Raw genomic sequence first — 19380 nt, forward strand, 5'->3', positions numbered from 1 at the left:
ATGTTAAACATATCTCGAAGCGTTTTTAATTCCACTAAATGACAATACTGGCAAACTCACCCATAGAGGGAATGTTTTACGTGGTGGTCATTATTTTAGTTTAACAATCCAGTGACACATGGGTAGAATTTGCAACAGCAAAAAACAGAGTGGAGAAGTACAATAGTGAGCAGTAAATCATACCTTCATGAGTTAAGGTGCTTGTATTGCCTTGTATTGGCCATTTTCACCAAGGCGTGATTCACTTTTATAACGTAACCTGTCACTTATTTATGTGCCGCGTGTCAGAAACGCGGTTACCATGGTTAAGACTTGATATACGGTAGCTCTTAATATTTCCGACAGCACTGGAAGGTAACACAGCATTGCTTTACTTTACTGGGCTCTCGAAGTAGCCTCTCCGACAAAAGTTACGTTTGGGGAGTAAAATATGAATTTAATGTTTGTGCTATAATATATCCTCTCGTGTAGCCCACAGAAACGTAACTCGAGAACTTAGTTTTATTTTCTTTGGCTCTTTTGTCAGTGTAAATAGAAATAAACTTCCAGCTCAAATCTGGGAGACTGCGAGCCGATGGAGAGCAGATTGTGTGGATACAGATGAGGCACGCTGCTAGCTAGCTAACAGGCTACTAAGGTAAGAGCAACAAGCAATGGCATCAGAAGATTTGTTTAACTTACTCTGTATACATGTGCGAAATGGACTTTTTATTTATGTTGCTGAACTCCTCGTTTCTTATAAATAAGTATTTGGGAGCGTGTAGTTAAAGGTTTGGTGAAAAGCTCACAGATAAAGCGAGTTTCTAAACCTTGAGAAACTCTTTAAAGCCGAGGCCCAGCAGCAGCTTTATGAAGCTGACTGAGCGAGTGGATGAAATGGATCAATAAACATCACAAGTTATCCTTTTTTAAACCCCAGTGAGATTTATATAAGGTTAGCTGACACGTACCAAGTGGTATCGAGTCCCGTTTGGCTTCACTGTGTAACTCTTTCATTTGTACAGCTGCAGTATTCAGATGTACATTACAGGTTATGATGTATAATGTCATTATTGTTAAGTTGCATCCATGATACATTTCCTCAGGGCTTTTAACTTTAATATAATGTAACATTAACATAGTTTTAACTTTTACATAAAGGCAAACCACTGAAACGTTTTGTGTCTTTCTGAACTCTTGAGTTTATTTTCCATCTTTCCTTCTTTCTTCATGCAATGAGCCTGGGCTTCATGGACAGTCCCAGACTTTTTTATGGATGTGTTGATTCTGTGTAAAAGAGAACCAACTTTTCAAGCACCATAAAGCACCATAAACTGTATAAACATATGTGACTGCGCTGGCCAGCAGAGAAGTTAAAACCTTTCAACATCCTCTTTCAGCAGAAATGCACAGCAATTTCAAGAAGATGTATGTGAGAGGAACAATGAAACAGGGATATTTATTTATTTCAGCTTATATGGTGGTAGTTTAACAGTATACCAACCTAATGACACAATTTACAAAATGAGTCATGGCAGACATGTGGGAAACTTAGTTAATATTTATTTTTGCTTTAATCTCTACAAAAGTTAGAGTAATTAACAATTATTTTCATTATTGTTTCATCTGTCAGTTATTTACGCGATGGGTCATTCAGTCTATAAAATGTAAAAAAATTGTGAAAAATGCTCATCACAATTTCCCAGAACCCAACGTGACGTTTTCAAGATACTTCTTTTGTCTAGCCTGCAGTCCAAGACCCAAAGACTAGACTAGTTAGATTAATCGATAATCTAACTAGTTTAGAATTAATTTTCTTTTGATTGGCCAACTTAATTGCTCATTTGACTAATTGTGGCAGCTCTAGTTTGTACAGATGTTTTCTTCAGTGCATTAGTCCCATTAGTTAGCTTGTGATTTCTGTGCACTGAAACATTTCAGCCATCCACACATTCCTGAGCACTGACCAGGGGGCAACAGGACAGAAGTGGCTTAACCCCTGACACCTCAATGACCTGCCAGTGCGACAGTCATTACAAACTCATGCTGTGTAACCAAGCTTTGCTCAAACCCATTTGACTTCATTTTAGGTTCTAGTGCAGAGCGTATTCTTTCCAGAGATACCAAGTATGTCAGGTTAATGCAGAAAACATCTGGAATATGTCTGTGTAATATAATGGTATGAAAGGATTATGAATTGATTCTGGTACAGCCAAAATATATACATTGTACATCATAGCTTTAATAAAGTGCTTGGAAAGATGATACAGAATGTGCATAGTTTAGTTTAATTTAATGCTATTAGACTGTCTGGACTAATTTTTCCTATTTGAAAGCTATTTTAGAGGACGTATAAACATCTCTTTGTGTAATGGTGTTGATGTGTTTAATCTTGTTCACTCTCAGCCACAGTCAAGGGCTTGGCCGCAGTTTAGAATAGATCTTGATTTGCGTGGCGGTGCACAAACATCTAATTCAGTCGTCCACATCAAACACACCACTTCTGCACACTTGCTCATTTGAGATACATGTAGTTTTTTTCCACATCTTTATTATAGTCAATTAGAGCCTTTAGGCAACATGCAGCTTAAAGCTGGCTGCAGGCAGAAAGAGGTGGGAGGGAACCTGGCAGCTCCAAGAGTTGCTTTGTTTGGCTTTTAAAGCTTTAGGATTTGTAATACATTAGTGTAACTTTATAACACTTTTTTATGACACCACTTTAATTTAAGCATCATTACAGTGGAATGATCCATTAGCACCTGGTGAAAATATCAAGCTGCAAAATATTGAGGGATAAGCTTTGATTCCGCTGGCAGCTGATGGCTCTACTCACTGGCAGCAGGAGTCTAGCTGTACACTTATAAAAGGACTCAAGAATATGTAAAGAATTTGTTTTGCCAGCTGCTGTGTTTGCTAGACAAAGCCCTCTCTCAGTCTCTCGGGGAACTCTGGTTTATATAAACCACCCATGACATCCACCGACTGGCTACTTACACACTGGATGGGTGTCTGTGTTGTACATCAGTGCAGGAGGAAGTTGTTTAACTACTCTTCACATCACATACAATGCACTTAACTGCACACGTGTTGTAGTTAAAGTATTGAAAGAGGAACGCTGTGATAAAACTAATTTCCTTCCAGCTCTGAAGTGTGTGAGGTTTGTCTCAGCTCCCTTTTAGGAAGGCAGCTACAATACTGTTGGCATTAGTGTTTGTGTTATCTGTAGTTTCCCATGATCAGTAGAGATTATTCATTTTTAATATCTGATTTTAGGTTATCAAACTGCTTGATATGCAGCCTGTTTGCAAAAGACACACCCTGCTGCTCTTTTAACGTCAACCTTTCAGGAGCTGGGAGGTGATATCACTCCTTTCAACCTTGCCCAACACCTACACTCAGTTGCCAGTTTATTAAGTACACGTAGCTTAAAGTAATGCAGTCTAATGCAGCAGTCTGGTAATAAATGCAGCCTCCGTGGTGATTATAATGTTCAGTTTTTGCTGAAACTGTTTTACTAGGTGTTGATTCAACCATACGATCACTTTGTAGGCTGCACTTTGTCCTGCTGTTAGACTGAACTGAGTTACTTTATACTCAGAGGTGTTTCTGTTATTTAGCCTGTCCTCATTGATATGAATGGGGTGGACGAAATATTAGAAACGCCTGTCACTATAATGCAGTACAGTTTAGCAGCACCACATACTGCCTTCTTCAAAATTACCATATGGTTGAAAGCTCTTGTTTTAGATCACATTAGTTTAAGCCACATGTATCTAATCAACTGGCAACTCAGTGTATTTTGTTCTGCGATATTACATCTTTTCACCACTTGCTGCTGGACAAACAATAGAATGGTGATACTGTTTAAAAACATATTGGCATTTATTGGCTGACATATATGTTGGTACTGATGGATCTATTGGCCTGGCTGATTTATTGTCTGATCTTTAAAGTAGATTAACAGTATTTTGCTATAGGCTACCAGCTAAGCGATTGACTATAACTCACTGTCAAACAAAGAAATACAGCATAATGCAAGAAATCAGATCAAGTATTTAACTGCATTGTCAGGGTGTAGCATGAAGACATGTATGAAATGTGCCAGGCGGTGCTCAAGCTGTGAAACCTATATGTAGAAGCTACTGAACCAAATATCTGTTGCTTTCTCGGTGCCATGTCATTTGAGATCTGATTCTTGAGTGTCTGAGAATTGCTGGACCTTTTTCCAGAGGGTCTGAGCACCAGCATTCCTGGAAAGCCAAAATGAATATTGAGATTCAGAATGAATGTGAGACATGCAGTCACATAGCAGGTGCTGCCTCTTGGTCTCTGTAAATCATGCGGACTATCCCACTGCCATGTGTGTCCCCCTTTTTAGTGGCGGAAAAAATGGCAGACCAGAAAGGGTCTTGGCATTAGTAGTCTGTAAGTAGGAAGAGAAGTGGTAAAGTTTAGGTTTAGTTTATTTGCAAATCTAAGAAAGTAAGTTATTAGTTTATTATTCTACCTACCTGCTCAGAGACTATGGGTGGAAAATAGCAGTTTGCTAATACCTGGTGCATTACAACTCTCCTTGTTTTATGTAAGGTTAATGTTTTTGTCTATTGTCTCTGTTCAAATAAAGATGCACGAAACATGAATTTGTAAGTTTATAATTATAGTTATAAACTTACAATAGTTATCCATTTTATTTGGCGCTTTGAACATCCAGGAGATGGCAGCAGAAATGCATCGACCAGATATTTGATCTTTGAACTATCTCACGGTCAGGTTATTGTAAGAAATCAGAGGATGTGAACTTCGTGAGAGAGTCATCAGTCAGTCAGTTACCAAGCCATGGATGATAGCATGAGCTTTGGCTTCATATATTATGCTTGAAAGTCAGACTACTAGCAGTTGTCCCACAAACCTGGGACCAGAAATTATTGACGAGGTTGAACTCCTAAAAGTTGTTGGTTGTTAACATCATGTGGACAAACTGAGCAGGGCTGTAACCAATGAATTTTCATTCTTGATTAATACTTTGTGACTTAATTGTTTGATAAAAAAAATGCCAATCACAAGTATCCAGATTGGAAGGTGGTGTCTTCACATTGCTTAATGTGAATTTAACAACCCAAAGATATCAAATTTACGATTATATAGCATGAAGAAGAGCAGGAAATGTTAATATTTGAGAAGCTGGAACTGGCTGATTTTTGGCTCTTTTGCTTTTTCTGAACTAATCAATTGATTATTTCAGCTCTAAAACAGACATTATAGCTTACGTGTTGTTGCTCGTATGTTTCTCCTGGGCCCTCAGTCCTTGTTAATGGTGCTTTTGTAATGAGACACATTTCACACAGGTAGCCACCACCCATCCTTTAGCACACTGATAAGAAGGTAAACTGAAGAGTAATTTCTCAGGATGTGTGTTACTGACATAGTTTCAGGCTCAGACGGGAGCACTGAGTTATATGATACTGACTCCAGTGTTCAGCCCTCTCTTTGTGTGGCCACTCCTCTTCAGCAGGCAGCGCTTTCTTAGTGGGCGAGTCTCTCATTCCTGTCCTGACTCTGCTCACCTCGGGTTTTGTGCATTTCCAATCAAGTCGGGAATTGTGAGGGAAGGTTTTCACTCTTTGGATTTTGACAGGTTTCCTCAGTGTCTGATAAAGTAAGTACATTTTTCAAATGTTGTCCAATAGGCAGTGTTTCATGCACTGTCGGCCTTTCTTAATTCGTCTAGTGTCATCTTGGTGAGTTTGGATGATTGCAGAATGGCTGTGATTGTGTTAATAGTATTTTTGAGTTAATATTTCATGCTGGGACATTTGTGCTTTTACACAAACTATGTCAGTGAGGTGTGCTTGTTTTGTCTGTGGCACTAACATTGACACTTAGAATAATGGGGAACAAATGCCTTCAGCTATTGTTTTGTACTTCAGAGCAGTTTCTTATCACCTTCAGGGTAGAAACAGCACTTTCCCTTTTTTCATATGTGTTTATGTGTTGCAAGTGTACTTGTGTGTTTGTCTACCAAATAAAATAGAAAATTGTTGTAAAATGTTTAACACAGAATATGTCAAACAAAACATCAGAAAAATGTTACACGCTGCTCAGTGTAGTTCATGTTGTATTTTCTGATGGCAAGATTTCTCATATCAGTGCATCAAACTTGTTGAGTAGTTTCGGTTGCCTCCCTTTTAAAGCGCGGTTCCATCCCTGTGCCACGGAGGGATGAGAGTCTGCTGGTTTTTCAGGGGATGTCAGTTCACTGTGAACTGGTGAGCGGGGAAGTGAAAACTGAAAACATAAAAGAAAACCCAGCTTTTAAAGTACAGCAAGTCTTTGTGTGTGTTGTTGGATAAAATTACCTACTTGATGTATTATGTACTGTATTAGATCATCATATTTTTTGGTCAGTTAGTTGGTCTACATGCCTAAAATGAACAGAACACTGACATCTGTAACTATTTTGATGACTGAGTAATTATTTAAGTAATTTATCTGGCAAAAATGACAAACACATATTGATTCCAGCGTTTCCCTGTGTTGTATTGTTGTAAATGTAAATTTAGACGGTTGGTCGGATAAATAAATGAATACTTGAAGTCGTCATCTTGGGCTCTGGGAGTATGTGATGGGTGCTTTTCAATATTTTCAGACATTGATGATTAATCAGTTAAAGGTGGGGTTGAGTCAAAAATTGTTGACGTTACCATCTCTCCCTCTTCACAATGTGATCACAGGTTAGTGCGTCAGATTTACTGTCGCTCCCCCATCTCCCCTCCCCTTCCCCTGAGCACGAGCATGAACACCTGTTGCTGATTGGCTGAAATGGTGTTGTGTGGCCCGGTCCGAGCCACGTTGTTGGTTTCCCTTTTACAGAACCAGGGCTGTGTACAGATACCAGATTTCTTTTTCAGTGCTCACACAGAACGGACAACTAGCAGAGTGTGAGAGCCAGTCGATACCAATGATTGTAGATCATGCAAACATTTCTGCAAAACTTAGCATATGTTTCCATTTATTTTTCAAAGTATTCAGTTTAAATTCAGCACTGTAGCGTGCTGTTATTTAAGTGTGCTGTAAATGAGCAGTTTCACCGTAATTTAGCAAACACAGCAGCCAGTTATCTGTGAGTTGGCGGTGCGAAGGCTGCTGTCACAGTCATAGGAGCTGCGTGGGGGATGTGTCATGTTCCGGTCATGTTCAGGATGATAATGGGATACATTTTATGGATCCCTGTGTTTCACAATGTCACCATGTGGCTGAACTAAAGTCTAGAAACAAGTCTTGTGTGTCGCAGCTTATGACTTCACATCATCAAGTTCCTCCAGAAAACTGAACAGTGGCTGCTGGGAAGCTTCCTACTGCTAGCTGAGGTGCACCTCCCATGTGTGTTGGTATGCAGCCAACGCCACATTCCTTTATTTTGTTAGTTAATAATTTAACCAGCAAGTTTCACAGTTTTATCTGACACCAGCTGCATATATGGCTGATGTGTCCTGAGCTTCTTATCAGAAGGAATGAGATAATGCCGATCACATGACATCAGCGACTAACAAACAGGCAGTCACAGGAAACACCCTAGACTTGGCAACATGTATGTGTACTCATGCTTTGGGAGACTATGACTACACCTGACTGTAGGGTCAAGAAGACAAGTCACACCTGAATCACTCAAGCTACAGGTCACGAGATTGAGTAATGGGCAGTCTTTGGAAGCTTGTGTTAATGCTGTTGGCCTTTAGATTTGATTTTGGATTTTGACTGCTCGTCTATGGCTTTTGTTTGAAGCTCAGTGACTAGTTGCTTGTAATTCCTTGAATATTCCGGTGTTTTTAATGTCTCACTACCTCTGAATGGACTTCCAGAGGCTGCAGGCTTAAACACTGTGCTGCTTTCTGGGCTGAATTGCCAGTAAACCATATCTAATGCCTCATACCTTCATGAAATGACAGATAAACAACACATTTGTGGAACTCTTTGTTTTTGCGTTTGCCATTTTACTACAACAGCCATTCAGAAATATGTATGTATTTGAGACACTGCCACAAATGATCCCTGACTTGATCCCTGAAAAAGCTTGAAAATTGTAATGGATGCTCTACAGGAAATGGTGAGCAGCGACATTATCCACTGAAGAACAGCAACAGGAAGTCGATCTACTGGCATGGAGGGCAACGGCGAGATCAGTGACACTGACAGCGGCATCATCCTTCATTCAGGTAAAACATGTACTGTATCACTTAGAGCATTTTTTAAATACATTACGTAGTAGTGCTACTGTCGTTTCATGCAGTATTTTTCAGGCTCCGTGAAGCATTCATTTGATGATCAACGCTATGTTTAACAATGTTCCTCCATTCATTTTGTCTCGTTGTATCACAGCTTGAAGGAGTGCATGTGTTCACAGTTCACTACAGCAAGGTTTGGTGAAACCTTTATAGAAAACAAACTGGACTGCAGATTGTCCTTGGCTGGTCACCCAAATATGTCTGAGGGACACTGGGCAGCTTTAGTGAAGTGCTATACTATGTGGAAATATAAAGTGGATTTAAGTCGGGGTTGAGTTTGAACGTTGGCTTGTCGAAATGTTCTTTGACTGTTCAGACTTGAAATTAGTACTGACAAGTTTGCGTGAGACTCACACCCTTTATATAGATCACACATTGATTTAAAAAGGAAAGCACTAAGCTCTTTTAGCTTGTAGACTCTTGCTTGAGTCCCAAATCAATGTTGAAGCTAAGTACACAGCTTAGTCCAACCCTTTGTAATCTTATCTCACCACCTGCCTTTAGATGTCCTCAAACTGAAGACCTGAAAGTCCCAATAAACTTTCATCAAAACATACATGTAATTATATTGGAGTTGTTTATGCCTGAAGAAAGTAAGTGTACACAGTCCCTTGAGTAGTGAACATGCCTGGTGGTCAGCACCTGAAGTTTAACACTTGCATTAACGTGCCTACAGTAACTGTCATAACTAATATTTCAAAAAGCTTCTAATTTATCAACATCTTAAAAAAGTAGAATTAATATCAAGTCAAGATGTTGATCTCTTTCTGCGTAAGACACAATTTACTTCTACCTACTCATTCTGTACTTAACTGCTTGCTGTTAAATTCAGACACTGTTCATAACATATATCTTCTCCTGGTTTGGGCTGCAATCTGAATCATGTGTCAATAAAATGAATTATATTGTTAAATCAACTCTTTAGCATAAGCCAAATGTAATTTGTTTCAGGTAGTTGTTCCAGCCAGTTGGAAATAAGTGCAAGTCCTATATTTAATCACAGAAAGCAAGTTGTCATATGAAAACTCAGGCAGCGACTAAAATGCATACGGTCCACTGTGATTTCCTGCAGGTTAGTCGATGTGTCCTACGCAACACGAAGGAAGCAATTCAAATGATCCAGATCCAGAAGTGCTAAAAGTATTAACAGTTCTCAGACTCACAATGGACCGTAAAACATCAGAATTGGTTCATCAGAACAGCGCAGTCTTCTTCCATGAGAAAACATGGCGCTTATATTACCCGCAATGCCTGTGGACGGTTAAGTCGGAGATTCAGGTGTGTTATGCTAGTAGCGCCTAATGTAGCCACCAGCCTCAAGCAGAGTGAGGGGTGAGCTACAGAGGGTCTGTCAGCTCACTTCTTTCTAACTCAACACCTCCAGATTTCCTTCAGTTTCAAACTTCTTTGTCTTAGTCCTCAACCCCAACAGGCGCTGCATGCATCAAAGGTTTCGTTCAGCTCCCTGTGGAGCTACAAAAGGCTTTATACTACTTCTTTCACATATGCAGTTGTTTTCTCCAAGACGTGTAAACAGAATTAGATGTGTGCAAATGGTGGTACAAATGGTCCTGTCTGGGTTTTCTTCAGGAAAAAAACTCTGCCCTTGTCCTGGTTTCGCGAATATAAAAGCTAAAATATTGAATCTATTAATCATTAATTTAATTGTTTGGCAGAAAATGACCTGGCAGTCATTTCAGTAATCTTTCAGTAATCAGTGAGCCAGTTGGCATTTGCCTGGATGGTTGATCAAACAAAACAAGCATTTCTTATCCTTTTCTGACATTTCATTGACCAAATGAACAGATGCAACTCGTCTGGATGTGTTGCTCTTTGTATTTTGTAGGTCAGTCTGTATTTTGGGATTGTTAAAGTAAAAGGCAGTCTCAAATTTTGGTTATGTTATTCCTTTATATGGTAACAATTACCATAGAAATAACAGCAAACTCTTGTTTTTGCTACACCCAGCAGTGTCTGCTGATTAGTTCTGGCCTTTCTGACATTCCTTGCACTTTAATTGAGCCACGTGACGTCTCTTGTATACAATGAGAAGTGTCGATCTATAAAGAATAGAGGGATTGTGACTCTAAGAAGAGGAATTCCTTGGCCTATTGTTGTGCTGTCACACTTCTTTCCTGTCGCACCTCCGACATTTGTAAATACCTGCAGGGACTCTGTTAATAATCTCTGAAGGTATGTGGTGCTCAATGCATGTTGCCTGAAGCCACTCCCACAGTCCTGAGACTAATCTTAATGTCATTAGTCACGAAGGCTGCAGACAGCACCAGTCGAACACACACTAATTGTTTATAGTTACGAGGAGCCTGCCACTCATTCTGCATGCCACAAATAAAAACAAAGATAAAAACAAAAGGTACGTTCTGTTGAATGTAGCCGTTGCGTTGTCTGTAGTGGCGTCGAGAGTTCATTCAGCGGTGTAATGAAAGTGCACTTTCTAATCATACTCAGGTACGGGTTGACACAGTATGGACATGCCAGAATACTCACAAGACAGCAAAAATTCATTGTGGTTCAATTTAAAAATTGTTCACACACATTAAGCACGTGTTCGCTAAGTTGCCAGTTGATACCAAAACACCTTTCAGTCTTACGTCATGCATCCGTCTCCAAAATGACCAGAGAGTTCAGTTGAGATAAGCTCCATAAAAGTAGTATTTATTGCTTCGGATTGCAAGTTGCAGCTTCCTGTTACACTAGCAACTGTGTTACATAGTGTGTATGTAGATATGCTTTTGTGTCAAAAAATGTTAAATAATCAACAGAAAATTTCTCAAAAATGGTTTGTTTCTGTATTTAATGAATAAATGATCAAAGTCAATTATCATGTGAAAATGTTGTATGTTATAATTGTGGTTCCACCCTCTGAGGATTTGCTGCTTTTCTTTGGTTTCTTTTCTAATCGTTAAATTAATTACCTTTGCGGTTTCCGGAATATAGATCAGCTATTTACAGACACTTTTCATATTTTTCTCTTTTACATTTACAGACTAAGTGATATTGAAAGTAATCATTAGTTGAAGTCTTACTTTAACTTTTTTTTGTGAATTTCCCTTTGGAATAGAAAGGGCAACTGCTTTAAGTTTTGGCTTTACTTAGTCATCGCTAACTCTAATTCCCACTTGCTTCTGTTCTCGTGTTGAGTACTGAATAACAAACGTTTAACATTCACATTTCAGTCACATCTCACATGAGCCCATATGCTTCTTTCCTGTTCCGCTACAAGGCTCTGACAGTCCAACGACACATACGAAGGATGTGACCACACACACACGGGCCATGAAGCTCAAGCACCAGGCTCTCCAAAAACGACTGGAGTTCTGCTTACAGGAGCTGAAGCAACTCTGCATCCGAGAAGCTGTAAGTAACAGAAATCTGCAAACCAACAGGCCATTCATCTTAAAAACTGATGAGGCTGCATAACAAAATTACACTGAAAATATGTCACAGAACAAATGAGTCACATAATCATGATAATCTAAGATCATTAACATCTTAATATAGGTGTTAGTAGACCTAGACAAAGTGAAACAAAGGAGACATTTACGTAATTAGGCAAGCTGTGACAAAATGTACTCGCCACATATGATTCAGCACCTGTTATGAAAGGTTAAAGAGGTAGAGTAGTTTATTGCAGGATGTTTGATGGCGCACTTTACTGCAAGTAACCTGTAAGAAATTACATTTCAGATCTAATTTGAGCGGCTCAGAAGCACTGACTTTGTGTATGTGGATGTCTGACAAATGCATGCATTTTCAGATTTGTCTGAATTAGCTTGGCCTTAATGTCACTGTGGTTGAATCCAGTCAGGAACTCCACTGAGAAGAAACAAAAGGCCTTTTAATCTACCCTCTTGCCCTTTGTGACGTTATTATTTTGGCTCTTACCACTGAGCAGAATGCAAACATCATCCCTTTCCTTTCAGACACATTGTGCAGTGAAATTAGACCACACAATGTGGCTGCAATGAGACTTTTTAATGTATGACAGCTTTTGAAGAGGTATCATGGTGGTTCAGTTGGCCAAAGCAATTTCAGTGTTCCCATGACAGCCTGGATTCGAATCCAGCCGAGAAAGACCTTTGTCACGTCACCCTTTCATTTTCAATCTCTTCTGCTTCTTTCTCTTTCTTTCCCTCTTCTCTGTAAATGACCAAATAACGACTAAAAATTGCTACATGAAGTTATTTCGAAACTGGACACATATTCCTGTAGGAGTATGACATGCATCAGTGCTTCAGGGTAAAATCCCAGGACTGATCATTCTTTCCTGTTGACATTCGGGCTGGGCACTCCTGTTGGGACATGCTTAGGTGAACTAATGGCAGGCATGATGCCTCTCCTTCGCTCGGTGACAAAAGAACAACTAATCTTATTGGCTGTGCATAAGGTTTAGTCTGTCTGCAAAGGTGGCTGGCTAGGAGTGACTCAAAGTAACAGTGTTTTTATGACTGTTCTTCTAATGGAGGCAGTCGCCATGAGTTGTGGTGCTATGGGTTTGGTTGGACACGGGCACCGGATACACTGAGAAAGTGAGACCCAAAGAATGTGTTGTGAAAGGAAATCTCTGCAAACGCAGAATTGTGCAACAGATTCCTTGAGCCTATATGCCTCAACATGTAAGGACAGCAGAATAAGATACTTGTACATCGTTTCAAAACTGCCATGGTTATGGGTGAATAAACCCTCTGAAGAGATGAGTGTGTCTTTATTTGAACAACTAAACCAAAAGGATTTATCAGCATTTAAAAATATGTCTTTATCTCAACTAAGTATTTACCAAGCCAGGGTCTGTCTTCAGAAAAATAAACTTTTAGCCATGTTCAAATGTTGCTTTGTGGACAGTTGGCTTAACGTTATTTTTTTGTGTTGTTTAGGAGTTGACAGGCCGGCTCTCAGATGATTATCCTCTACTGCTGGGAGAGAAGCCTCCACAGATTCGCAGACGTATTGGAGCTGCGTTTAAACTGGACGAACAAAGTATCCCTCAAGGAGCAGAGGTATAAGAAGCATTTAAAGGCTGCAAAACTGAGTAATGTATTTTTAAATAGTGCTTAAACCTCAAGGACATCCAGTGTTTGAAAAGTCACGCTCTTGTCATCCTGCCTTAACTTTTACAGGAGTCAGAGCTGAGTTTAGTGGATGCTGAGTTAGCACTTCAGATGAAGATATTCGAGGCAGCGCGCAAACTCTGCGAGGAGGATCACCTGAGTAAGGCTGTGAAAAAGAGCCGCTTACAGCAGTGCAAGAGAGAGGAGAAAAAACTCAAGCAGCTACAAGAGACGGCGTTTCAGCTGCGACTGGAGCACGGTCGATCATCACCACTCCCTGCTTTTAATATTACACAACAAGGTAAAAAGCACCTGGCCAAGCTACAGGAGAGTTTGACGTCAAGTCTCTTTCATAACCTTTCATTCTTACTTCATAACTTAATGATTCTTTATTGGTTTTCCATAGGCTTGTAGAAACGGATCATTTGATAGTTCACATATATATCAAAGTGTTTTGTCTGATTTTTCAGATCTGGGTACATCTGATGACAGCTCTCTGTCTGATTCTGTAGTGCAAGATGAAGGTAAGACCCAATTTCTACCAGCGGAATAGAGCAGCACAGTATAAAATCAGAGGAATATTTACCATAAAACCATAAAGCAGTGTGTGCAGAAGGTACCTTGAATAGTGCAGTCCTAATGGTTTCTCTTAATAAACGAGTCTATGGAGGAGATGTTTACCAACTCTTTACCAACTTTCTGCAGGTGTCATAGACTATATAATCTCTGTTTTCCTCTAGAAGTCACAAGCCAGTCATCACAACTATCCTCAGGACTCCACTATCCAGGAGAGACTGATCCTCCCCAGCCTTCCCCTGTGTCCTCACAGTCCGTAATAGACGGCTCCTACATGTCTCCATCTGTGGCTCCACAGCCCCAGCCGTCGACCCCAAGCCAGTCTCCCCGTCCGAGCCTCGCCCCCACGCTGAGTTTAACCTCAAGCCCCGTGTATGACCTTCCTCCCATCCAGAACTCCCCGTGGACAGAGTCTAGTCTCGACCAACCCTACCAGAAGAGCAAGAAGTCGAGCCTCTCCAGCAAGATGAGGTAGCACAGACCATCCATCATGGCTCCTTTCCTGTTCATCAGGTTTTTAGTTTTGAAAATGTGTGGTTTTGGTGCTACTTGTAGCATTAACAAGCTTGTGAGTGAATTGTCCTTTGAAAAGGCTGAAAAAAACAAGCTGAAGGAAGTGAATAATTAAAGCTTCACGTCTGCTTTAAACTACAAATTATTCACCCTTTCAAAACTGCTTTTATACCTCAAGGTCACATTGACATTGAAAGGGCTAATTGGTGTACTCGGGCTGCTTTGTATTTCCTTGTTGTTGTTAGTTGATAGTGAATACAACATGGAGTAGGATGAAGATGCTTTTTCTTTTCAATAGTGCTGGACAAAATAACTCATCCTGCGAAACTGTTTCCAGTGCAAACCCTTGTTCCTTCCCTGCAGAACAAAGATGTCAGTGATTAATGTGCAACACTGCCACCTGCTTTTGCATTGGTGCTACAAAAGTCAGTGGGAAGAGCCAACACTGAGCTACAGCATAAATCCTGCAGATTTATAATGACACTTCATTATAATTCAGACTGTCAAGTAGTCAATAACACATAATAATAATAATAATAATAATAATAATAATAATAATAATAATAATAATAATAATAATAATAATAATAATAATAATAATCTGTGGTAATGTCAACTCTCCTTTGTCAGTGTAATGGATTCATGATGTTTACATACAACATCCTCTGCTGATGTTGATGATTTCTTGTGCTGCCATTTTTGTGTGTTCAGCAGTCCAGCCAAAAGTGAACTGTTGCCACCGTTGGAGGCTTGTTTAGCACAGTCTGCACTGCCAATGCAACTCTCCCATCTGAAGCTGAGCCGTACCCAGTCAAACAGCACGCCCTCCACGCCAGAGATGCGCGTGCACAGACAGCTGTCCCTCAGGTAGCCACACCTTAAACACTTCTACAGTACTGTGCGTCAGCAGCACTCTTATATTGAAGCTTTGATTAACTGCAAACCGCAGTGATGATCAGTGACCTTACATGTATAGTTATTTTTTTTAAATCAGGGACTGTAAGATGTACCTTTTATTCAGAGGTTGAGTTTGTTTGCTAAGCAGCCATAATAACGCCCTTGCTATGTAACAGCATATGTTGTGTGTTTTGCACAGGTTGTCCAACCCTGAATCTCCATTTGAAAAAGACCGTGGTCGCACCAGAGGTCCAAGGAGGCGACTGACAGAATACGAAATAACTTTACCAGAGACTCCTCCTCCTGCAATGAACTATGGAAACCTTGCTAGCTCTGAGGATAGCAACTCTGAACACTCGTTTACATCTTACAACAGCTCACCGTGTCAGGAGTTGCCCTGTGATTTGCCCAAACAATATCAATCGGCATTCCTGCACTGTGGCCCAGTTGGCAGCTATGGACCTCCAGCCTTCCCACGCACTGGCTTTTACCATAATCCCAGGCACCAGTCCAGCCCCAGTTTTCACAAAGCCTATTATAATGAAGAAATGGTCTACCCACCTGATCTGGACTTGGCGCGGAGCTATTACGCCCAGCAGGCTCCCTCGCCTTCCAACAGATACGAGTATTGGTATAAAGACGCCGTTGTGCCCCAGCAGAGAGCACAGAGGCATTTGCCTCCTGATATCAGACTCTCCTCCTCCCCAGCTCAGTGGGACCATCCACACTTCCAGTCCAGTGGTCTCTCACAACAAGTAGTGAATGAACAGCTCAAGTCATGGCACCGGCGCAGCCAGTTCAAAGCCCCCAGGTCCCGCTCACTTGACAGACAGGGAGCCGTAAGAGTTAAAAGCATGTCAGCCCGGGACTCGGTCTGCTACCAAAATCAGAAGTACTACCAACAGGTAAGCAGACAAGTTTATTGTCCTTTATGTCTAACAGTAGACATTACTAACAGTCGACAGTCAAAATTACTGCAGCAAGTGGTATTAAGTAATTACTAACTTACTTAATTAGTAGTTATAGGCAGGAAAATATGTACTTATCTACCGACAACATGTGATCAGTTTTTCTTTCTCACATTTTCACAATGAATCGGCTCAAAGTGACTTTGTAATGAATGGAATAATACACAGAAAGCTGGGTGGGGGGATTTTATTTACTCACTTTATATTTACTGTCTGTTTATTTAATGCGCAGTCACACAGGAAGACATTTGTCTTATCTCAAGATATTGTACAAGAGGTTGAAGCAGAGATTTTCGCCATGTTTTTCCAAATGTAAAACAGAAAGAGGTGTTTTAACCAGTTTAAGTTGGTGTGAAAATTGATTTACAATTCAATGAGATTTTTAAAAAAAAATTATGCTGCATTTAAATTTTTTTGAAGTTTATATTCAAGATACAGACAGATATTTTGTGCATTGGGATGAACTGATGGTAAGATGTTTAAGGCACTAACGACTACAGCTTTTAGATTTCTGATTCTTGCTTCAATTTATCCAGACCCATACATGCACATCTGTTGAAGGTCGTCGAGGAAGTCCAACTAGATATAGCAGAAATATTTCGTTTTTTACAATGACGGCAAACTGCTGAATGTACAAGTGAAAGCAGAGAGTTGTGTAGGTTACTCGTTTACATTGAGGATAAGGCATGTTGCATTTAGACCCGAGGTCCTGCATAGTTAAGAGCATGCTACAGAAGACTGTATATCTAAACTAAATCCCAGATACAAGATATATGTTACTGTATATCTTCACATCTTAATCGTGCCTCTAAAAGTATCGTTGTTTTTCTGTCTCTAACTTTCAGGGTATCCAACGAAGGGCTCCTCAACAAGCTGCAGATGGCCCTCTAGGGCACTGGGTTGGAGATGATGGTTCTCACTTTGTAAGTCAAGTGTAAACTAAAACCACCTGAACTTGGACTGCAAACTGAACATGTAAACTCAATTTCCAATTACCCGTGAAGTGAAGTAGTCAGAAAATCAAGTCGGATTAAGTGCTTATTGAAAGGTCACATCATCCTGTTTACCTGCCTGCCTTTATTTTGGCATATAGAGGGAGGATGAAAAAACTGGAACATCTTACACAATATAATGCAATCTAATACAATAATAACACAAACTACAGCCTCCAGAGTCACTGTAAAATTGAATCACCTCCCTAGCATTGTATTTTGGAGAACTTGTTGTTTTTGTCCGCTCTCTGTATGTTATTTTGTACTAACAGTTACAAATGAAGCATTGAACTGAATGCTTGTTAAATGTTAAATTGAAAGGGGATAAACACTCTATTTTTTTTATTTTTGTTTTTACTGAGCAATGTTTTAACCTGTGACTGTGTCCAAAGCCACCATGAACGTGCTGCAAGATCAAAACTGGTTATTCAGTTTCTCAAAAAACAGATTATCATGATCAGAGTTTCTGCGTTATTAAAAAAAGGGTTATCTTGACATGTAGAGCAATTATAAATGAAATAGTAATTAGCAGCAAAGTGGTTGGACATAGCAGGAGCTCTAACAGAAATGTCCACCAAAATTGCACATTTAAGTTAGAAATGTTTTTAAAATAACTGTCTTAATGTAACAAACGATAACAGTTAATCTCAGATGAATAAAGCCATCAGTTATACAACTCTAGGTACGTCAATATTGCTGCATCAGATGTGGCTATCTGTAGCCAAAACACACTGTTAAATAATGCTCATTTGTGTAGTTTACTTTTTGCAGTTTGGTAGATGGAGAATTAAGTGCTCCTTTTCACCCAACTGTATGAAGGAAATCAATTCATTGTAAAATAATGTAAATGAGCAACATGTTCTTTTTATAACCACATTTTGTGTTTAATATTCCCTTGATTGAGTCACCATTTTAATGAACTTGAGCTGCTTAGATTTGATATTTGTTTTTATACTTACATGTGTGGCTGTGCCGTCTAACTTGAATTACTAACGGACTTAATCAATTAGATGAAACTAGATATGAACTTAGCAGATAAAGACAACAGCAGAGTCTTGATGCTTGGCAGCTATTGACATGTCAAATTGAAATGTAAACGTCCTGAGCTTTAACAGAATCTTTATCAGCGTCTGTATTAGTGCAAGCCTTTTTGTCAGAACTCACACAATTTCAACTCTTGAGGTGAACTGTATTTGAAACGTTTGCAACATGTGATTCACAATCAAGTCTCCCACAAGCTTTTGATGGTTGATCATTCGAGAATGAGAGAAAATTACTGCAAATTCCTCTACAACTACACACTGACTGATCTCTCACAGTGATCTATTTATCTGTTAATTTATTATGATTTGCACCATTGGACTCATAGAAAGTCAGACTTTAAATAAAAGAAGACATGGACCTGAGTTTGCAAAATCCAGCAGCAGTAAAGACCGTGTCTAGTTGTGTGTATATATACTGTATATAAAAATACATATATATATATATATATATATATATATATATAGAAAACACAATCATGTTACCTTGTGTGCCTCTTTTTTACTGTCTTTTTTTATTTATCAGTTAAAGTAGTTTAAATGATAAGACCTAATAATAATGTGTTATGTTGCTGTTAAAGAAATCTGTGAAAATGTTTTCCCTGTGGAAGAAAATAAAGATTATTATTTGCATAGTGTTGAGTTTCATTTACTTGCATCACGTCCCATTAATCCAGTGTCAGTGCCCTCCTGTAGGCCTTTTTAGACATGTCACTGTAGCAAAAGCACAGGGTGTGATAATAAAGTTAATGATGGCTGAATTCTATTTAGCTGCTTCAGTTTCAGGGTCCTGGTATTGTTCATGCTGGCTCACTGTTACACTGTCATGGCCTATTGGGACACTTGAATAGAGCAGAGCTATCTTCAATATTATTAGTTACACAAGTCAAAATGTCTGCTGTGTAAAGGCCTATTGACAGTGCTCAGTTGTAATTTTGGCATCTCTACCTTGCATTGTGTGCACACAGGTGTGTACTTAATAGTGATTATGTATAATGGAAAAGGATTAGTGGAAATAAGGCAGTTAGTTATGTAATGAGTTGTTTTGCACAAGATTGTTACAG

The 19380-nt window shown here is 39.5% G+C and overlaps 1 protein-coding gene across 3 annotated transcripts; it reads left to right on the forward strand.

Moving 5' to 3' along the window:
- The first annotated feature begins 384 nt into the window (after positions 1-384).
- inavab (innate immunity activator b) lies at positions 385-18932 on the forward strand. Of its 3 annotated transcripts, none has more exons than XM_041952926.1 (10): positions 385-637; positions 8078-8192; positions 11506-11639; positions 13157-13279; positions 13400-13631; positions 13801-13854; positions 14071-14377; positions 15131-15286; positions 15516-16221; positions 17130-18932. In XM_041952926.1, the coding sequence occupies exons 2-10, from the start codon at positions 8138-8140 to the stop codon at positions 17220-17222; spliced, it is 1860 nt and encodes a 619-aa protein (XP_041808860.1). In that variant the 5' UTR covers positions 385-637; positions 8078-8137; the 3' UTR covers positions 17223-18932. The 3 variants fall into 3 exon arrangements, with proteins under 3 accessions (XP_041808860.1, XP_041808850.1, XP_041808869.1); XM_041952916.1 differs by lacking the exon at positions 385-637 and adding an exon at positions 5514-5635; XM_041952935.1 differs by lacking the exon at positions 385-637 and adding an exon at positions 5514-5635 and having other exon boundaries at positions 15134-15286.
- The last annotated feature ends 448 nt before the right edge of the window (positions 18933-19380 follow it).

This window comes from Chelmon rostratus, chromosome 2, assembly GCF_017976325.1.
Source record: "Chelmon rostratus isolate fCheRos1 chromosome 2, fCheRos1.pri, whole genome shotgun sequence".
NCBI classification, from domain to species: domain Eukaryota; kingdom Metazoa; phylum Chordata; class Actinopteri; order Chaetodontiformes; family Chaetodontidae; genus Chelmon; species Chelmon rostratus.